The sequence below is a fragment of the Sander lucioperca genome, chromosome 14 (assembly GCF_008315115.2).
Source record: "Sander lucioperca isolate FBNREF2018 chromosome 14, SLUC_FBN_1.2, whole genome shotgun sequence".
In the NCBI taxonomy this organism is placed as follows: domain Eukaryota; kingdom Metazoa; phylum Chordata; class Actinopteri; order Perciformes; family Percidae; genus Sander; species Sander lucioperca.
In genome coordinates, this window is record NC_050186.1 from 3,925,517 (window position 1) to 3,946,333 (window position 20,817).

A 20,817-nucleotide genomic window follows, 5' to 3' on the forward strand; every position below is an offset into this window, starting at 1 on the left:
CTTAAGCAATATCTCAAATGTTGACTAATGTAAGTCCTGCCTGCAATGGCTGTATTTTAGTACAGCTTCATAGGCAAAGCTGTTGAGAAGCTTATCCATGTAGCTGCAGAGAAACTTTCCCAAATTCTCTTTCGTCTGCTCTTTTGTAAACCCAGTATTTCCTATTCAGTTCTTCTTATGCTATTAGTGGTGCATTTTTCCATTTCTGATAAATGTTTTCTGCATGGGAACAAAGAATATCTTGCCATTTGTGGAAGTTGAGAAAGTAGGCCATTCCAAGAGTCAAGGATGCCTGACAAGTTCTCAGCACTCTCTGCTCTTGAGTTTGGATGCCCCACTTCACATCATCATGGGAAACAAGAATTTCTTCTACTCAGAAGATATATTTCTATCCAGACTTCTTAGCATTTTTATACTGTTCAGAGAAGCTTTTTCCAGCTCCCATAAATAAATCCCTCTGATGTAATCTCGAGAAAATCAATGTCTCCTCCTCTTTTTTTCTAAAGAACTCCTATTCAGAATTTTATTTGCCTCAGTTTCTGGGCAAATTATGTTTTCAAATGTGTTACAGTAGGTGTATCTGCAACATGTAGATGTCAAATTTTCTAGAAAAACAGTATTGAGTGCACATGTCAGAGATGTTACTTATTTATGGATCAATCAATCCATTGGATAACTTGTTTAAGCGAGAACCTTCCCATTCAAAATGGTCCCAAGATGTTAAAAGACGGACCGAAAACATGCAACTTAAAACAGACATGTAATTGACTTTTTGACTTCCCCAACCACTCTCTAGCCTGGTATATGAATTCAGTTCTCCAGTATACCAGTACTGGGAATGTAATATTATAAATGATATTAATGAAGTTCCTTTTGTAGAGAGAGAATCTATTTCAGTCCCCCCAGCATTCTCACAACTAGGCCTATACAGTAAAAAGGCTAGAGCAGAGCAAAGCATCTTAAAGATACTCAAGAGCATTAGGAAAAGGAGTTGTTTAATGTTCAATTTCGGTGTTTTATCTGATGAAAAATCTTTACGGATAAGTGGTTGAAGACGGATGGAGGGATGGATCTGATGAAAAACTCCAGCAACGACAGAACCTCTGATTGATGTAAGATCTCTCTTTTAATAAACTAAAGTATACAGCCAAGACAATGCTGTAGACGCTTTGCTGCAAGTCTCTAAATGCTTTTGACTTGCTTGTTTTGGCCCATGAAATCTCATATTCACTTTTGCAGAATTAATTCATTTTATACATTTTCCCATAATTGGTCATTTGAGCATTATTTGTCTTTCCCTTCAGGTGACTGCTTGTTGTGTCTTTAATTTTACAGCACTTTTATTTGTTTCGCTACAGATATGTACAGTATAATTAATTGAATGGCATTTATGGATAACATCCACTTATTTAGATGCTATTAACTTTTGCCTGAAATATAAATCTTCTACTGCCTAGTTTGTAATAATTGATTACCACATAATAAAACCACTCAGGGTTTCTAGATAACACAATTACAGATAAATTAGGCAATTAAATGACAACAGTCAGTCATAACTTTGGTTTAATTGTAAGAGCGTTCTTTACATTGGCTGGTGCCTTATACATGATATTTTCCATGTCCGCTTTTCATATATACAGTACACATAAAATATAATTTTGGAAAACTTCAAAATATTTGTTGGACTACAATGCATCGATGAAAGATATTGCTGTGTCCAGTTTGAAAATAAATGCAAGGGCCTTTTCTTGTGACATTAACTCTCATGTTCTCAACAATATTGTATGAATGAGGGCACACTAGATGAGACAATCAGATGGGAACAGACTACAGGATCATCTTGAGGAACGATAACAGAGGAACAGAGAATTTGAAGAGAACAACATAGTCTGCTTATTTCATTAGAAAAAAGATGCTTGTGTCAAAACGAGGACCAAACAAACCAAATAAAACTTCCAAACTGCTGTAAAAAAGTTGTTCATCGTTTAACATAATAAAATATATCTTTCAGTTCATTTATAAGTTAATGCTACATTTACACTGAATAGATTCAGTCTTGTCAGCACTTGTCAGCGAGGGTTGAGCCGCTTTGGAGCGGCGGATCTTTCCGTGTGTTGATCTGTGTTCTGGGGAGTGCTGACCTCTCCTGAGCCTACCTCTCCTCCTGAAAATACAAGTGAAAGAATTCATTAATCCTTCAATTCACAAATGACATGTCTTTTCAAACATTTGTTTTAGTCCATTTGGTAAGAAGGTTAACTGTTTTGACCCACTGAGAATTTACACTTTAAAAAAAAAACCAACAACAGTATAAACAATCTTTATTCTAAGGAGTTTTTACCTGCTTGAGGCTCAGTCTTGAGTTTGCTGGCGATTTTGGCAAAGAATTTGAGGGTGAGACAAGCTCCTGTCTCCCTGTCACATATGCTACCTTTGCAGTTGCATGTCTTGCGGCACTCAACCCCATAGGTTCCATACAGGCAGTCTGTAAAGAAAGAAAACATTATTTTAGAGTAGCATGTCTTGCAGAACAAGCAGGGAAAAAGATTAGTGTTTCTGACTGTATCTGATATGGGGCCCTATTCTATATAGTGTTACAGACTCATATTCACAGTCAACATAATGATGATCACTTACAAGAAAAAGGAGCCATAGACAGGATCATTGATGTTTGAATGTCTAAACTCCAAGCCTCTAATGACCTAATCATCAAGTTCAATGTCCAATTCTTATTTGAAGTAATGATGCACAAGTCTGCACATGTGCCTCTATAACCAATGATTATATGGCAACGGTGCTATTCATTGTGATAATTCAATAAATAGAGCCTAAAATACTGTAATACCATAATGGGATACTGCATTTGGTGCAGCAGAGCATCACATTCAAAACGCAGCCTACAGGCAGAAATAGCACACTAGGGCACATTACAATGTTGAATGTGAATGTAGTCTACCTTTGCAAATCCCATATTCGTCTCCATAATCGTCCTCATCTTTGTAGAACTCGCAGAAAAATCCCGGTCCGCACTTCACCCCGTGCATCCCCGACACTGTGCGGTAGCAGTGCTCCCCTCTGCCGGCTGCACAGACCTGGCAACAGCCGCAGTCATCCAGGACCGTCCGTGTGCACCGCTGTGTCCCGCCACACCGCTCCACGTTGCATCTGTCGGGGCAGTTCACCGCGTACTTGACATTGGCGCCCCACGCCTCAGCATCTTGCACTATGAGTGAAGACAGCACTGTGATGAGGAGAAAAGACATCCCGGGATGCAGGTAGAGAGCTCGTGAAAGGGCTGCTGTCTTTTGGATGTCTCGGGAAGAGGAGACAGAGAAGCGGACCACCTCTGGCAGACTTGAGTCAGTGGAGTGACCTCTGGTTCATCAGGTTGTATGGTTATCAGCGATGAACAACTTTGTTTTGCACGTTGCTTGCCCTCGTCAATTTCCTCATTCCGGTGTTGTCGTCCTTTTTGCCAGTCAGCCCCCTTTTTAGAAATCCGGCATGGAAGTGGGATTAACTCTGGACCGCCATCCAGGAATTGAAATGCGTGTGACCTGATGTCATAAGTTATCTTTGGTTTGTTTTTGTGTGACTGACGGAACCCCCCCAAACATCGTGACTGCCTCGGCTTTGAAGAGTCACATTTGATGTTAGGATGTTTTTTTAGTCACAACATCATATGATTCGAAATCATACTGACACTATTTAACCAGATAAATGACTTGAAAATAAAATAAAAGCAAAAGCTATGTTTATACTAATTAACATAGTCTACACAAAAAGAATAAAAGAACATGACATTACAATACAATAGCCTGTTAATAGCCCAGCTGTTTACGAACCTGCCAACTTTTTATCAAATAATATTTTCTACTGTAACTGTAAAATTAAGGAACTGACTAAAATAAAACATGCCATCAAATGTACCATGTATAGCTAACAGCAGTGTAAACCATTTGAATCTGGAGTGTTTAAAAGTTTCTAAGAAGAGATTGTGTTGTAGGCCTACTTATGTTAATTTAGTTTATCACCGTATAGGCTACTTTTTGTTTTAAATATTGCGACGTTTATTTCTCTTTTCAATTAATTGATTGGTGATACAGGAAAAGCCTAATGTTATTAGGGCATACAGGAGACAAGTAGCCTAATGATTAGCCTAGATAACACACACGCGAACACACACACACACACACACACACACACACACACACACACACACACACACACACACACACACACACACACACACACACACACACACACACACACATATGCACACAACCGATTACAAATGTGAAGTTCTTTAAAAGCGCACTTCACATTTAGTAGTCTAATGCAATTCCATAAAGTGGAGGACGAGATTAAAAAGACTATGGTCAAATTCAAAGCCGCAAAAGATGAGATATCCTCACTTTTAGTCCCAAAAACACTGGATCCTACATTTCCCACAATGCAACGTCATCAAGGTTAATTTCTCATATTTGACAAAGCTCCCTCCTGAGCCACAATGGGAGGACAATATGCATCTTTCTTTTTCACAGACTGAATAATAAAACTCATGACTATGTGTAAAATAAGTGAATACAAAAACAATCGTAGGCTATAGGCTACTGCTTTCATATTTGTATCAATGAAGAAAAAACACCGGACTGTGTCAGGCAGGCTGGATGGGAAATATCTATTTTATACAGTCTATGGAAAATATAAGCAAAATAGGTGAATAAAAAAATGATTATGATGATGATGGTTATCCCTACTCCGAGACACAAGGTGGCGGTCATCCAACAGTGTTTGTCATGAGTGGTTAAAACTCCAGCAGACGAAGAAGAAGTAGAAAGAGGAGAAGGTTGATATGATATTCACGTCCAAGGGAGACCTCAACGGGACGGGACAGGTAACGCAAATCATTTGTCTGCGGGGGTTTACGGTCAAGGTAACTAACATGTCTGTGGTGTAGCCTATTGTATGTATAACACCCAGGTTAATATTATAATACGACGTCAATGAGCTGCGGGAGTGTTTTGCTGAGAGCTGTCAGCCAACTAGCGGAGGGGCTTGGTCGGTTTTGATAGCCATGGACCAGACTAGCATCTGCACTGCAGCCAGTCGTTAGCTCAGCTGTCACCGCAGATGCAATAATAATGTCACCCGGTATTTGTCAATGACACGGCGAAGACTACGTTTCATATTCACATATTTGGCTGTTTATGTTTATGACAATGTTACACGGAGCTAACGTTAACTATCGCCAAATATGAAAAACAATAATGTTACAAAATGTTGACATACGCTTCAAAGTAAGAAGCCATGTACAGCAAGGCTGGATAATGGCGTTAATTGTACTTTAATTAAATTATCCTGTCGGCTAATGCCCTTAGCGTGAATGTCTACCGTTAACTTCTGACAAGATGACATTGTAGCTAAACGGTGTGTTTTAGCTCACTGCCTTTCTCCCAGCATTTTAAGATAATTAGCTATGTTGCACTGGGCACTTTATAACAATAATGCCTAAAGAAATTAACACTACATTCTAATGTAGTAATAAACATTTGAGTTACATGACAAATATTATACTTGTACCGTTAGTAGTTGGTACATTTTCACATAGTATAAGGCATGGTTGAATTCAATTTGCAGCTATATCGATACATTAACTCTTATGACAATCCAAAAAAGTGAACGTAGGCTACACACTAGTTAAAAAAAGATGTTGTAGCCCCAAGTTATATTGACTTATTGATGTCATTGTTTATCTATAATGTTTAGATACCTTATGTTTTATACTTGATTGCCTTTTTCATATTTCATTTGATTGATATGTATTTTTTTTACACTGGAATCTTTAATTCTATGATAACAATGTCAATGACCTGCTGAATGTCTGTTTGTTCACAATGTTTAATAAAGAATAAGTAAGTTGCTGTCAGAAATTACAGTACGTACAGTAGTTCATATTGTGGTGAATACACATTAGCAAGGTTTGTGATTACTGTAGCAGCCATTAATGCATCCATTGTCTTATTGTGGTTAGGGTTGTCATGACAACAGAGCAACCCGAACGTACTTTGGCCATGTAACTTCCTCCAGTTTATTCGGCATGCCTTTCAAACCACTGAATCACCTTGCTTTAGCCACTTCAATCAAAGGGAAGCAGGATGGTAGAGGTCATCCCTAATAGCTGAGCTTAGTCTCTCGTAGATTGAGGCCAGTTGTCCTGCAGAAACATGTAGGCTTATCTAGGCCACATTATATTCTCAATATTAAATCAACATATCTGAGGGTTAAGACTTTACAGAGCTGTCCGTTTTCATTGTTAATTAAATATCTTCTGTAATATCTGTGTCACAGACGGTTTGTAGGACAAAACAAGTAATTAAACAATGTGAACTATTTTCTAACATTTGGCACATAAAAGAGTAATCGATTTATAGAAAAACCAATAGGCAAGATTAATTGATAAGGGAAATAAGCATTAGTTGCAGCCAGGTTGCAGCCAAGGTTTACATTTCATATATTTTTTTTAAATTCACCTTCATTGTCCAATAAAGAGCATGTGTTACTTCAGCTTTTCCAAAAGCTGTTCCAAAAAGTTGTTATAATACTGACCGTATTATAACAACTTTTTGGAAAAACACACTCTTTGTTAACTTTGTGATATAACTGACATTTTCTTTTTCTCTGATCATACATGGTGCTGCATGCATTCAAAGTCAATCACTGATATTGATTTTAAATGCATGAATGTTTTTTTTTTTAATCATTTGCCTCTAGGCCTACACATGAGCACTTTACGTTTTTATTTTATTTTTATAGCTTACTGGCATGTCGCTAGGATATTTGGCTCAATTTGTTCTCTGTAATTAATAAGGAGTGATATAAAATGTTTTTTTAATTAACTTACATTGAGCTGTAAAGTGGATGCTTAATAAAATCTGAAGCTAGCCAAGCGGGTCGGGACGACGACTTAAAAGGCGTGCTTAAAGTTTACGTCCTACAATTCCAGATAGTTTGTAATCAGTGATGGTTGCGTCACATTGCTGGTGGTTGTCTTACCCGAAGAGCCCATTACTATATCAATGCTTGCTGTTATTTTTGGCCAGAGTGGAAACCATATAGCCCCACAGGCCTCAGGCAAGGCAAGAGAGATGACTGTGGACTATGGTGGCATGCTCATGTTTAGCAGCCTGTAACTAGCATTCTGTCCCTCATACTGGTTCATGTTTGTGTACAAGTTTTAATCATAGAAGAAGTTTCAGCCATGACCCAAGAGTTAGGAGATTTATGTACAATTCAACAGCTGATTTAGTTAGTTTTAGTAGTTTTTTTTGCCATTTGTAGGTATTTGAAAACGAAATGTCGTTTCCCAGGCCCAAGGTGCTAACACAAAATTACACACATACACAAATACACAAAAGCAACATAGACACAAATATATGCAAGTAAGAATAAAAACCTGTTTTAACCTCCATTATGGATTGCATGGTTTTCAAGGGGTTGAGTCCACTTAACAAACCCTCATACGATTAGCCTTGATAAAATGCAAGATGGGAAAACCCCAAATCTGCACTGGTGTCTGCAGTTCTTTGTTTCAGGAAAGCTGTTCCTGTGAATACTGTATGTACAGTCTCCACTCAACAGCAGCAACAGACTTGCTCTTTATTTGTTTAGAAAACAGACAAAAAATGCAGACAGACTGGGGGTTAGGTGGAGCTCCAGTGGTTTTTGCATAGGATTGTATTTCAGAGCGACAGGTGACTTGGAGATGAATCTCGATGATTTTATCAACTGCATTGAGAATATGAATTTATTATATCATTCATCTGCCTAATCTCTCAAAGCAGTGTTAATTCTTTGACTGGCCATAATAGGAAACAAATGCTATTCAAATGCTATTAAACCAAATACATCCCTTTGTATTGTGTAGCATAACGGCTTGTTAGACAAAAGTCTCCTCATTAGTGTGGGTGTGTCGCTTAGCTGTTATCATAGGGTGAGCTGACCTATTTCAGTGATACCCACTGGGCCTATGCCACTAGCCTAGATGTACTGTATGATGGAAAAGTTCCAACTTGAAGGAGAAACCTGACACTTAACTTGGCATGAAAACGCATTATAACATAGGCTTTTTAGCGGCAAATGTTGCCTGTAAATTTATGACAGAGATTAAATAAAAAGCCATTTCATGATGTTTTTCAAGTGTGTGGAAATGATACGTGGGAATTTTATAAATCTGCCAATTGATAGCCCTCATTAGCTCTTTCGATCACATTTTCCCTCTGTTTTTCAGGCGTACATCAGAGTGTAGATAATGCTCAGACATGGTGCCTTGTCAGACCCATGTGTTGCGGAAGTGGCAGGAGCACTTCAATAGCTCCTGGGCAGCAGAAGACAGTGTACAGACAGCCAGGAGGCATGGAGCTGCTGTGCTCTACAATAAGCTCCTTCACAACAAGGAAGTGGTGACTCTGGCCCAACCTGTTCAAGAGCTCGTCGGCCCACGCCTGCCAGACTTCGAGTGCGAGTCCAGTGCCTCAGCGGAGAAGGAAGAGTACCTGTCATCCCTGCTTCACAGCCAGCGGTGGCTGGCTCACCGGATGCTGTCACAAACCTCCTACACCTTGGGCCTCCACCAAAGGCTGGTAGTTCTCCAGAGGATCTACTACGCACTTCACAGCAAATACCATGACAAATTTCGCGTGCAGCTGCCTTCCCAGTCCACAGACAGTGGCACCGAAAGTGGGCAACTTGAGCTGGCCTCAGAGCCCTGCCTGCCAGGGGGAGCATCCAAAGTCAAGTCGGGTACAGATGTTCTGATAGAAATGGGCGTGAGGACAGGTTTGAGTCTGCTCTTCTCGTTGCTGCAGCAGAACTGGAGATACGCAGCCTCCGTGCACCCGGAGTCGGTGCTTTGCAATGACGTGCTTGCCACAGCGTCCTCTGTGCTGACTTCTCTACCACCACTCTCTCTGGCCAATGAGAATAAGATCCCATCAGTCGGGCTTGACTGCCTGGCACAGGTGGCAGACTTTCTGAAGAAGACATCAGTGAGCAGTGGGACAGGTGGGGCCGACCCCACCGGTCGGAGGTTAGCTCTGGAGCTACTGCTCGGCCTGGCCATGCAGAGAGGCTCTCTAAAGTTTCTGCTGGAGTGGGTGGAGGTAGCCTTGGCTGCTTCTATGTCCTCATCCACCTCTACACTCTCTTCCTCCTCTTCCTCACTGAGCTCCCAGCACCCAGCTGGTGTGGGCTTTGATGTCATCCATCAAACGCTTCTCCAAATGAAGCTATATTCGGTATGTCTTCAAATTTGGACCTTTGTTTTTTTGTCTGTTGTTGCCTTCTAGTCTTTTCCAATGTTTTTGGACTAATCCTCCTTTTACTGTATGTTCCGTTAACTCAGACATAACTGTTCTTATTTACACCATTGGTGTAGGGCGGGGTGATTTATATAGATATTATATCGACATCGTGATATAAGACTAGATATTGTCTTGGATTTTGGATATCGTAATAGTGTTGTCTTTTCCTCCCTACGACTCCAATGCGACTCATTGACCCTCATGTGAGTAATGACCCTCAGGGGACACAACCCACCAGATAAATATCTGTCCCCACTAGTCAGTCAGAACTGAAGAAGCCTTTTGGATGAGAGGCGAAACATCTTCAAGAATTTCTAGCAAATCCAGTTGCCATAATCACAGATAACTGGTCTTTTCCTGGTTTAAAAGGCTGCATTACAGTAGAGTGATGTAATTTCAGATCAGACTGTTCTAGCTGTTCTATCAGCTATCTTTCAACCATTTAGTCATTATATCCACATTATTGATGATTATTTATCTAAAATCTAATTGTTGAGATATTTTGTTAAAGCTCCAAAACTCAGCCCTACAATGTCGTCGCAATATCGACATCGAGGTATTTGGTCAAAAATATTGTGATATCTGATTTTCTCCATATCGCCTAGCCCTACATTGGTGTCTGCGTTATAGATTATTGGCAAGCTTCATGTGAACTCATTTTAAATTAATTTGTCCAGACATCACATTTATTTGGATTTATTATTTTTCGGAAGTTTGACAGACCATAACATGGGATAACCTGGAGTAATCAACCCAGTTCTGATTGTATGGCAAAACTTGTATTTATTAAAAGAGCTTGTTCTAATATGGATGCATTATTAAGAAAGGCAAACAATAGCCTGCAGAAGGAATTCAGATGTGTTGACATCTCAATATGAGAATATCTCTGCCCATCGGAAATTGTCTATGTGTTTCTTCTGTTTGTTTGTTTGTTACTTTATTATAAGTAAAAAGTAACTTTGCATTAATGTATTGTGGTTAGTTTACAAATGATATGAGGAAACTTACATGCACATTTATGAACCTACTGATAAAGCTGGACAATTGCTCTTTACTGCCACATACCACCCTGCAGTAAGCTGCTCTTTTTATTTGAATATCTTTCTCATCTAAAGCTTGGAGTGATGCATTAGTGTGCAGATGGAGATTAAGATTCATGTATGCATAACGAGTCAATTTTTAGCAGGCTAATCAGCTTTGCAATATTTCTGGACAAATGAAAACAAGGGCTGGGTATTGCATTAAAACCTGATGATTGATTTTGCCTGTCCTACACATCATTTAGAGCTCTGTAATAGCTAAAGAAAATCCAAAGGGATTACGCAACATAAAACACACTTAAGATCTGCATCTAAGGACTGGGATCTCACATTTTTGCCTCTTTGTCTGTCTGGATTTTGCCTGCTGCAGCCTGCTGGATCATGCAAAGACTTGTGGCTGTTCTTGGGAAAAGATGTATTTCTTGTTGTGATTAATACTTCTGGTTTAGAAAGAAAACATTTTTTAGTTAGGAATGAAATGAAACCGATTCATTAAATAACAAAATAATATTTACACACAGTGAGTCACAGGTTTTAGTAAAAACAGACACTGGTCAAGGCTAAACAGAAATCTCCCCCCCCAGGGTTTCCGCGGGGACACCGTCAACACTCAGGTGCTGAAGAAGGATGCAGATGGACTTTGTCGACTCTCCCAGGCAGCTCTCTGCCTGTTTGAGGAGGTAAGGCAAGATTTAAGTCACATACTAAAACATACAGGCACTATTTAGAACTGTTATACTTTCCAGTAACTGACCTTATGGACCTCACCCTCCTCCCTTTTGGCAGATTTGTAACCTAGCATCCTACTGCCTGTGCTCCTGCAGCACTGATGCAGCTGCTCCTGGTTCCGAGAGCGACACAGTCATGGTGTATGTGTGGGGCAGCAACAGCAGCCACCAGCTGGCAGAGGGAACTCTGGAGAAAATCCTGTTGCCAAAGCTGACACAGGGCTTCAGTGATGCCCAAATGGTATGGCTACCCATATGGACAGGACTAACATCTTTCCATGTAAAATAATATAAATCCATAATATTATTCTTCCCATGTCCTTACTTTTATCCACGTTGTCCTTTTTTTTAGATTGAGGCAGGCCAATACTGTACATTTTCAGTATCTGCAGATGGTTCAGTGAAAGCATGTGGAAAAGGCAGCTATGGCCGTCTGGGCCTGGGGGACTCCAACAACCAGTCCATGCCCAAGAAACTTGTGCTGGAGCCACATAGGAACATGAAGAAGGTGTCCTCCTCTAAGGGCTCTGATGGTCACACTTTGGCCATCACTGTAGAGGGAGAGGTAAAAGATGATAAAACAACTACTGTACCGATACATATTTTACACATCTGCAGATTTTTCTTTTGACAGTTTCTCTACTCTTTTTTTGGTATCAAAATACATGAAAGAAGTGTTTCTCCCAAATGTTTTAAATAACTATTTAACATGAAATTCTTGACAGTGACAAAACAGTGTAGAATCAGTCAAACTAACATGTGATTTACACTTCCTGCTTTTTTTTTAAGTTCTACTTCCTCCGTAGGTGTTAGTGAGATTTTAATTGACAGATCAAATTCTTTAGTTTCTTTATACAATTTTCAACATATTTCTTTCAGGTGTTCAGCTGGGGTGATGGAGAATATGGGAAACTGGGCCATGGCAACAGTGCTACACAGAAATACCCCAAAATCATACAAGGGCCACTGTTTGGCAAAGTAAGCACGCAGAAAACACTGCTTGTTGGGGAAGAGATTGATGGGGAATTTAGACCTACATTTATTCATAAATATTTATTTGAAAAGCCATGGGATTTAACATAATCTTTCATATATTATGGTGTCTCTGCCAGGTTGTTGTTTGTGTGTCTGCTGGCTACAGACACAGTGCTGCTGTGACTAACGATGGAGAGCTTTATACCTGGGGAGAAGGCGACTTTGGCAGACTTGGTACAAAACTTATTTCTCAATTTGATTGTGCTCGTTTTGTCTCAACAATTTCATTGATTCCCCTCCTCTTGGTATGTCAGCAACAGCCTCTGTTGTCCTGCGTTTCTCCCCTGAGCAGGTCACAGTGACAGTCAGAGTCGGAACGTGCCCACGCTAGTGAAGGACATCAGTGGTGTCGGGCAGGTGGCCTGTGGCAGCTCCCACACCATTGCTGTGGCGCAGGATGGACGCACTGTGTGGTCCTTTGGTGGAGGGGACAATGGTATGTTGACAGATGACATACAGTTTGATTTAAGCCCATAATGCAGTTCTGTGTGAAGTGGTGTAAATCACACTTTGAGTGGGAGGTTTTCATTTCTATACAGCATTTAAAAGATGCTTGAAAATAACACACACTATGTCATTTTTTTAACCTAAAGACCATAATAGCATCATTTGTGGTCTATCTTAAGAGAGCTGGTGTGAACTAATGCTGGTACTCTGACATTACTCATCCTTTTCAGGTAAACTAGGTCATGGAGACACCAATCGTGTGTATCGCCCCAAGGTGATAGAGGCCCTGCATGGATTCATCATCAGGAAAGTGTGTGCTGGCAGCCAGTCATCTCTGGCCCTTACCTCTGCAGGACAGGTGAGATGCAGCATTGTGGGTCAACTTTCAACTAGCCTTAGTATGCTTCTTCAAAATAAAACCTTTCCACAAGGAGAATGTAGAAAGAGCTGAGTTTCTCCTTATGGAAAGCATTTATTTTGAAGAAGCATACTATCACCTTAACAACTGCCTCTCAATCTGTATCAGCTCTTGATATGTTTGGTTCAAACAATGTATTTGTTTTTGATTACATCCTAAATACAAGGATTGAATACAAAGACGGATAAGGAAATTTGTGGTTTTTTTTAGGTGTTTGCATGGGGCTGTGGCTCATGTTTAGGATGTGGTTCCTCTGAGACAACCTCTCTGAGACCTAGGTTCATAGAAGACCTGAGTATCACCAAGATCATTGATATATCCTGTGGAGACAGCCACTGTCTGGCTCTGACACACGGTAAGAGACCTACAACAGTTTATAGTCAGTTCTTCAGATGATTAGTGTAAAGAAAAACCTTGCTTTCAGAATATATTTTTTAAATTTGGGGTAAAAATGATCATTTTAATAGTTCTTTTTAATTGGATATTAAAAGTGTGAATGTGCTCTAACTGCAATGTTCCCCTTTCATCAGAGAATGAAGTGTATGCCTGGGGGAACAACACCATGGGCCAGTGTGGGCAAGGCCACACTTCAACACCAATTACCAAACCCAAGAAAGTCAGTGGTCTAGAGGGGGTGTCGATCCAGCAAATCACTGCTGGTACTTCTCACAGCCTGGCTTGGACCGCAGTTCCAACCGACAGGTAAATGTTGTGTTTCCTTGCTATTAGGGAAGATATACGTTAGAGCTGGGCAATATATCGATATCGTGATAGGAGACTAGATATCGTCTTAGATTTTGGATATTGTAATATCGTAATATGGCATAAGTGTTGTCTTTTCCTGGTTTTAAAGGCTGCATTACAGTAAAGTGATGTCATTTTCTGAACTTACCAGACTGTTGTAACTGTTCTATTATTTGCCTTTACCCACTTAGTCATTATATCCACATTACTGATGATTATTTATCAAAAATCTCATTGTGTAAATATTTTGTGAAAGCACCAATACTCAACACTACTATATCGTTGCGGTATCGATATCGAGGTATTTGGTCAAAAATATTGTGATATTTGAATTTCTCCATATCGCCCAGCACTAATATACATATACCATTCACCTACACTGTAAACATAAGTGATCTCAACAAATAAATCAGAATGGCATCTCTATGTTGCAACATTTCCATTGAGTGTTCAGCATTGTTTTATACTACTGACCTGTTGTTTTCTTATCCCCTGTCAAATCTGTGGTTCTGTGTTATTATTTCTGACACGTTTGTGCTTGCACAGCTCTTTTCAAGTGACTCTGTCTTTTTCAGGCAACTGGTAGCGTGGCACAGGCCCTTTTGTGTCGATTTGGAAGAGAGCACATTCACCTACCTACGTAACTTCTTAGAAAGTTATTGTGATGGCATCGGGGATGACACCCCCCCTGCCCCATTCTTATCTAAAAGGTATGACATTAAATTAACACAGCACACTATCAGTTATGATAACATTACCTGTTACAGAAGATTGTCTTTTATTATTTCTGTTTGAGACTTTATTCAGTATAAAAAATGCAAAGAAATGTTATTTTGCTGTTGTGAAAAATACTTGTTTGTGGCCTGTTGAGCTCTGATCAGTTCTAATGAGTTGAAACCCCTAACATTTAACCGGCACTCCTAATACTCTCTGCATGTATTACTCAGGGACCACCATCAGTTTCTTTTGCTGTGCATGAAGCTGCTGTCCATCCACTTGTCCTTGGCCCATGCTGGGGGCACTGGTGCCATGGTTTTGGGGGCTCAGGGCAGGCCCCTCAGAAACCTTCTCTTCCGGCTAATAGATACCAATATGCCAGACTCCATACAACAGGTAAACTAACAGTCTGTCCCTTCCTAGATTATTTTCATTATATGCCTATGCTGTGTTATGACAGGAGGGGTTGTTAGTGCTGTCTACAGGTGTAAGAACCAAGATATTAAGAAATGTTTTGTGTCTAAATTAAATTGTGAAGTGGGTTTTTAGAGTCTGTATGTGCTAACTTTATTATATTTATAGCTTGCAGTAAATGTTAACCATTGATATCCAAGTGTCTTTTCATATTGTGTTGACATTTCTTTCCATCCTCAGGCAGTTCTGAACACGCTGTCCATTGGTGCATCCCTGCTACTTCCTCCACTGAGGGAAAGAACAGAACTGCTTCTGTCCCTTCTTCCTCAGGGCCCTCAGAGCTTGAATGTCCTTTCCAAAGGACAGGTATTTAGAGCTATTCTGTGCCATTTTAAACATTGCGTATAGTAGTGCTGGTTATCATGACCAAATGTGTTTTTTGTGCATTTGTGCCTCAATACATTATCAGGCAGGAATGTCTTTTTATAGAAAGTGTTGGTGTAAATACAGAACACACTTAAACAATTACATTTAAACTACTTTAAAAACAATTAACATGTATTTTTCCTTTGCTGCATGGCTTTTTCTCATTTTCAGTATAACTCTGATCCACATAGTTGGCTCTAAAATGGATGGATAAAGCTAGCAAACACAGTGTTTGTCCAAATCACAGCACCAACTTGGAGCGTTGCTAGGCAATATGTATTAAAGAATTGAATCTTGTGAAAATGTGGGAAAAAAAATACTTCTTCTCCACAGAGATGTTCTGGTAACCTCACATTTAAATGATCAAATAACAAACAATTCCCTCTTCTTCTTTCCTCTGTATCTTTCAAAGCGTCTGCAGTTAGACATGGTCCTCAGCAGCCTTCAGGATCAGAGCCATGTAGCTTCTCTACTAGGTTACAGCAATTTTGGGGAGGCGACAGCCCTGGTACCCCCTCTGACACCCGCTATGTCCGTCGGGCTGCCCTCCACATCCAGCTCTGTTATGGCCTACGACCCTCTGCACTTAGCAGAGGTGCTGCTCAGAACCCTGCTCCTCAGCATAGGCTTTTACACGGTATGGAACGGAGGACCCTGTGCATTTGTATGTGTGTTAAAGTGGGATAGATTTACGCTTTAACTTTTAGGCAAATGTAGTGCATTGTTTTCTCAAATCTTGTTACCTGTTTTCACAAATGTTCCTATATTCACCTCCGCCAAGGAGGTTATGTTTTCGTCTCGGTTTGTCTCTTTGTTGGTTTGTTTGTCTGTCAGCAGGATTACGGGAAAAACTACAGACCCGGTTTTCATGAAACTTGGTGGAAGGGTGTAGCAAGAGTCAAGGAAGAACCCATTACATTTTGGAGCATATCCCACTGGGCAGATACACAAATTATTTGTCACTTTCGTGAACTTGGCGAGATATGGCATTTGTGCTGCATTCACATGATGTCTGAATAATTGTAAAAATAAGTTCCCGACTGGGAAAATTCACACTGTATTAACTTTGTGGGATAGGGCATGCCCTGGCGGAGGTCTGCGCTCTCCGGGTTCCCTTCTAGTGTCTGGATATTTTCTTTTTGTGTATTTATACAGGAGCGGGCATTTGGGGAACTGGAGAAAAACAGTGACAAGCAGCTATCAAGTGATAGCCAGGGACAAACTGATCCTCCCTGTCACTTCCACCAGCTGCTGTCTGGACTTCACAAACACCTGCTTGGCCATTGCTACATCCATTCCAGCCCAGAGGTACACTTCTATTCGCATATATTTATTCATTATAACAAATATTTTACCCAGAGCTCTGTAGTCATATAGTTGCATTTATGCTCACACAATTCCTCTGTTCTGTAGGATGACAGCAGTGTCAAGCTGCTGCGTGAGCATCTTTACCTGCTTCTTCCCTGTGCTGCTGAGACACTCCGGAGATCCACCAAACTGTTGAAGGAGAGTTCCCTGGATAAACAAATAATCAAGAAACTACACAGTAAGGATAATGGCTGTTAACAAGTGTGTGTTATTATTACTAGTTACTCTACTGTCCCACATATTTTCTGTTCTTATGCACAGAGTGCTTTAATTAACAAAATATTATGTATTGACCAGTGGAAGGAAGTTTCAAACATATATATACATATCTATGCATATACTGTATGTATAGGGTATGGTTCTGTTTACCAAAAACAACATCAGGTATACTTATCTGTCTTTACTTATTTAGATAATGAAGTTCAGGTCTATAGATTTTAGAGCAGCTGTGTCAGTCAACACTGAGGTGTCAGTTGGTCTGAGGACAAGCACATATACACATTGTACAAATGTATTTTAAAATCCATGGTTTAGTCTTCTACTTTGCTTCTATATCTGTCTGTATTTCTCAGTCATTTTTATCAGTCACTCTAATCCCCATCTCTCATCTTAACCCTTGCCCCAGTGGTGTTGTACAACTCAGTGGCTGGCGGCATTCTGTGCCAAGTAATGTACTCCTTACTGCTGCTGCCCCTGGGCACAGTTCAACCCCTCCTGAGCCATTTACTGGCAGTGTTGGAACAACTCAATGATTTCAACAGGTTGCTGCCAGAGACAGGCCTCCTGGAGCAACAAGAACTGGGGATAGAGGCTCAGAAAACCTGTTTAGGTCAGTGGAAGTTTGATTAATGCTTGACCCATTGATTTATCCTTATTGTTGTTGTTAGTGGTACTGTAACATCAATGTCACAGGTTTATTTTTTAATTAAAAGGATGTTACATTTTTACCCTTAAGATTCTTCTTACAGGATACAATATAGAAAAGTTTAACAATGTCAAGGGATCTTCCTTACAGATAAAAGTGAAGAAAACACATGCCTTGGACAGCAGCAACAGGAGGAGGAGTGCACGTGGCTCTGGCTGTTGGATCTGGAACGGTCTGTTGCGTTGGCAGTCGGCCGTTGCCTTGGTGGTATGCTGCAAGGGCCTCCGCCCTCACTCCAGGAGAAAACGTCAGAGTTCTGGCTATCAAATGTCCTCCTCAGGAATGGGCTTGAGATGGACTTTGAACAGCTGGGTAAGAAAACATACTACTTGCTCTTCATGCTTTCATATGAGCCAATGCAATGTGTTGGCAAATAGATACCAAACGCATGCAATGTTCATCCCCAGAATAATGTTGCACCAATGTGTCCACATTCTGTTTGGGACCACTAATAATTAAACCACATTGTTTGCCAACTGGCAAAGAGGATGTAAGGGAGACTACTAATGAGTAAAGTAATGTTTACGTTTTGTTGTTGTTTATTAGGTAGTTGACAGTAGATATAGACAGGAAACACAGGGATAGGTTGAAGGTCTACCTCATATTGTATACATACTGAAGGGCATCTTATGCAATGAGGAAATAATCTGTTCACTTGTCCTATGTCCCATATGGTTGTTTGTCCGTCAGAATCGAGCATGGCATGGCTGACTGAAGTGGTGCTGCTAGGCAGTAGTGATGCCAGGCTGGCAGAGCTCAGTCTGAATGAGGAAACCAGGACTTTACTGGAACTGGCACTGGGAACCTCCAGAGGACCTGCAGGTGGCCTGTGGCGGAATATGCAGGAGTATGCTCACAGCAAAGGTACTGTGATTTGCATGTTTGTTTGTGTGTATGCCTGTGTTTCAAAGTTTATAATGTAAATTATAAGTAATAAATTATGAATATGCATCTGTATACATGTACTTGCTGTGATAATTGCTGCAAAATGCATCATATATATATATATATATATATATATATATATATATATATATTTTAAATTCTGGTCCTCAGGTTGTGTCTTTTTTTTGTGTGTGACTTTGTTGTAATTGAGCTGTATTGTTTTGCTGTGAGAGTAGAATGGGAGAGTGGAGGCTCTTCAGGCGACTGTTTGCTGCAGACTGTCTGTCGCTGCAGTCTGGCTGCTCTTCTGAAACACACTGGACTGCAGAATGAGGCCTGTTGGCAGGACAGGTCAGTAACACAAATTTAATATAGCTGAAATGCCTGTTCCTGTGCATTTCAAAAAAAAAAAAAAAGAAATTATTTAAGATTCATACTGCAACGCAGAGCAATGCTAATCACCTACTTTATTTATCCACTTACCTTGAGCCAGATATGAGCCCTGTGAGATGCTGTTAGACGTCTATGAAGCGGTTTATAAAATCAGAAGCACTCTGTTGGCCCATAAAAACTCCCCAAGGATGTCACAGGTGCAGACTGCTGTCAAACAGGTACCAATCACTAAAATGACTCCACTTTATGTCAAAACCAAACATTATGCAATGCAGCTATTTTTGACAAAGTTAAACAATTATAGAACAAAGCAGAGTGATTTATAAACAATGTATAGTTTTAATATTTGTTCTGTAAATATAATAGGAAAATGGTGTTTTGCTGCATTAATATTAAAAAAGTTATTGTATTGTACTTTTATTTTTTTCATAGTTTATTTTTCCACTATATTTAAAAAGGACTCAGATAATCTGATTAAAAATGAGAGAAAACACAGGTGTATTTAACACATGTCTTGTATTGCAGACCACTCAATCGCCCCAAAGTCCCGATGCAGACAGGCAAGAGCCGGGCACCTCAGTGGAGCAGGAGGGAAAGCATCCTGAGCAGCAGTCAGGAGGTCACTGCAGCCGGGAGGTGCAGGTGCCCCCACCCCCCACAGCAAACCACAACCAGGAAGAGGTTGCAGAAGAGGACACATTTGGAGACAGTCGTATGTACCTGTCAGGTTAGAAATGTATATCTCTATGTCTGCCCTTTCTCCAGCAAATGCGTTTTCTTATATCTTAAAGGTAGACAGACCCAGACAGAAACACACACACACACACACACACACACACAACTCATTATCATCATTATGACCCATCTGATCCTCACATGACTTTCCTGTCTCTGCAGAAGTCCTAGAATCGTTCATGGCCACCCGGGAGGCCATGCAAGTACAGCAGAACGTGACAGTGTATGAATCCTTTGGCACTTCCACCCTCCCCAGCAGCATGGAGAGCCCAGTCAGCCCAGAGAGGGAGCTGGATCCCAAGCAGCAGTGGGAGAAGCAGAGGGAATCTGAGGAAAGCTTGGGTTTCCCCGACGCCTGCCATCTGGTGGTGTCCCGCTGTCTCTTTCTCCTGCTGGGTGTCAGGCCTGCTTGTGTGGAACCCAGCGAAAGGGAGAACAGTCAGGCTACTGGAGCAAGGTAGAGTTTGTGTTAGGCAGCCATGTTTGTTATGGTATGTTTGCTTTTTAGTGCAGTTGTGTATTCTGCACTAACCGTCTGCATTATCCCACTTTTAGGAAATCAACAACAGAATTCTTAATGATGGCTGCTGATGGCCGAAAACAGGTGAGTCTTATACTTTATCAATATTTGGCCCCATGCCTCTTTATCAGTGCTAATGTATTGTCTCTGTCTTACTTAGTCTGACCAATCCAAACACTCATTGGGATCTTCCAAGAATAAAATGGGTAGGTGGAATATGTATACTCCTTAATATTTGTTCAATTAATGCATTTTTAAGAGGTACATCTTACCCTACAGCCATGTATTGAGGGAATAGTTTAGCAGAGAATTAGATGAGAAGATCAATACCACTCTCATATCTGTGTGCTATATATAAGGCTACAGTCAGCAACCCATTAGCTCAGCATAAGGACTGGGAACAGGGAGAAACAGCTAGGCCTGGCTCTAGCCTGGCAAGAAAGCGAAGAAACGTATTTCCCAAAATGTCCAAATATTACTTGTAATATTGTGTCAGTACTGCACATTTTTTAATCTTCTTATTGTGTACTGAACTTAGAGTTGTCTCTTTGGGTCAGCACAGAATGTTGCACGTCAAGTCTGAGTTATTACAGGGGAACGTACTGTAGCGTGACAGAAGGAATGCATATAGATAAACATTTTTCATTTTGCTCTGCGCAC

At 40.4% G+C, this 20,817-nt stretch overlaps 2 protein-coding genes across 10 annotated transcripts in view; one reads left to right on the forward strand and one right to left on the reverse strand.

The window, feature by feature from the left end:
• Positions 1-1,545: 1,545 nt before the first annotated feature.
• Positions 1,546-3,565, reverse strand: esm1 (endothelial cell-specific molecule 1). The gene is made up of 3 exons (XM_031317891.2): positions 2,957-3,565; positions 2,342-2,485; positions 1,546-2,164 (listed from the first exon to the last, which is right to left on the reverse strand). The coding sequence occupies exons 1-3, from the start codon at positions 3,261-3,263 to the stop codon at positions 2,070-2,072; spliced, it is 546 nt and encodes a 181-aa protein (XP_031173751.1). The 5' UTR covers positions 3,264-3,565; the 3' UTR covers positions 1,546-2,069.
• A 1,187-nt stretch (positions 3,566-4,752) lies between these two features.
• LOC116062792 (probable E3 ubiquitin-protein ligase HERC1) overlaps positions 4,753-20,817 on the forward strand; it is a 43,901-nt gene continuing 27,836 nt past the window's right edge. For 6 of the 9 annotated variants that reach the window (XM_031317470.1, XM_031317471.1, XM_031317472.1 and 3 more), the window contains exons 1-25: positions 8,322-9,296; positions 10,987-11,082; positions 11,189-11,371; positions 11,483-11,695; positions 12,010-12,108; positions 12,243-12,339; positions 12,458-12,601; positions 12,843-12,970; positions 13,241-13,385; positions 13,561-13,732; positions 14,350-14,484; positions 14,722-14,887; positions 15,146-15,271; positions 15,744-15,968; positions 16,487-16,639; positions 16,745-16,877; positions 17,325-17,528; positions 17,715-17,936; positions 18,315-18,488; positions 18,746-18,860; positions 19,003-19,120; positions 19,428-19,629; positions 19,800-20,094; positions 20,193-20,241; positions 20,318-20,363. In XM_031317470.1, coding sequence (XP_031173330.1) covers positions 8,322-9,296; positions 10,987-11,082; positions 11,189-11,371; positions 11,483-11,695; positions 12,010-12,108; positions 12,243-12,339; positions 12,458-12,601; positions 12,843-12,970; positions 13,241-13,385; positions 13,561-13,732; positions 14,350-14,484; positions 14,722-14,887; positions 15,146-15,271; positions 15,744-15,968; positions 16,487-16,639; positions 16,745-16,877; positions 17,325-17,528; positions 17,715-17,936; positions 18,315-18,488; positions 18,746-18,860; positions 19,003-19,120; positions 19,428-19,629; positions 19,800-20,094; positions 20,193-20,241; positions 20,318-20,363 — 4,615 coding nt within the window. Of the gene's footprint in view, positions 4,937-8,290; positions 9,297-10,986; positions 11,083-11,188; positions 11,372-11,482; positions 11,696-12,009; positions 12,109-12,242; positions 12,340-12,457; positions 12,602-12,842; positions 12,971-13,240; positions 13,386-13,560; positions 13,733-14,349; positions 14,485-14,721; positions 14,888-15,145; positions 15,272-15,743; positions 15,969-16,486; positions 16,640-16,744; positions 16,878-17,324; positions 17,529-17,714; positions 17,937-18,314; positions 18,489-18,745; positions 18,861-19,002; positions 19,121-19,427; positions 19,630-19,799; positions 20,095-20,192; positions 20,242-20,317; positions 20,364-20,817 lie in introns of those variants that run through there. The other 3 variants (XM_031317464.2, XM_031317463.2, XM_031317466.2) reach the window with 3 other exon arrangements.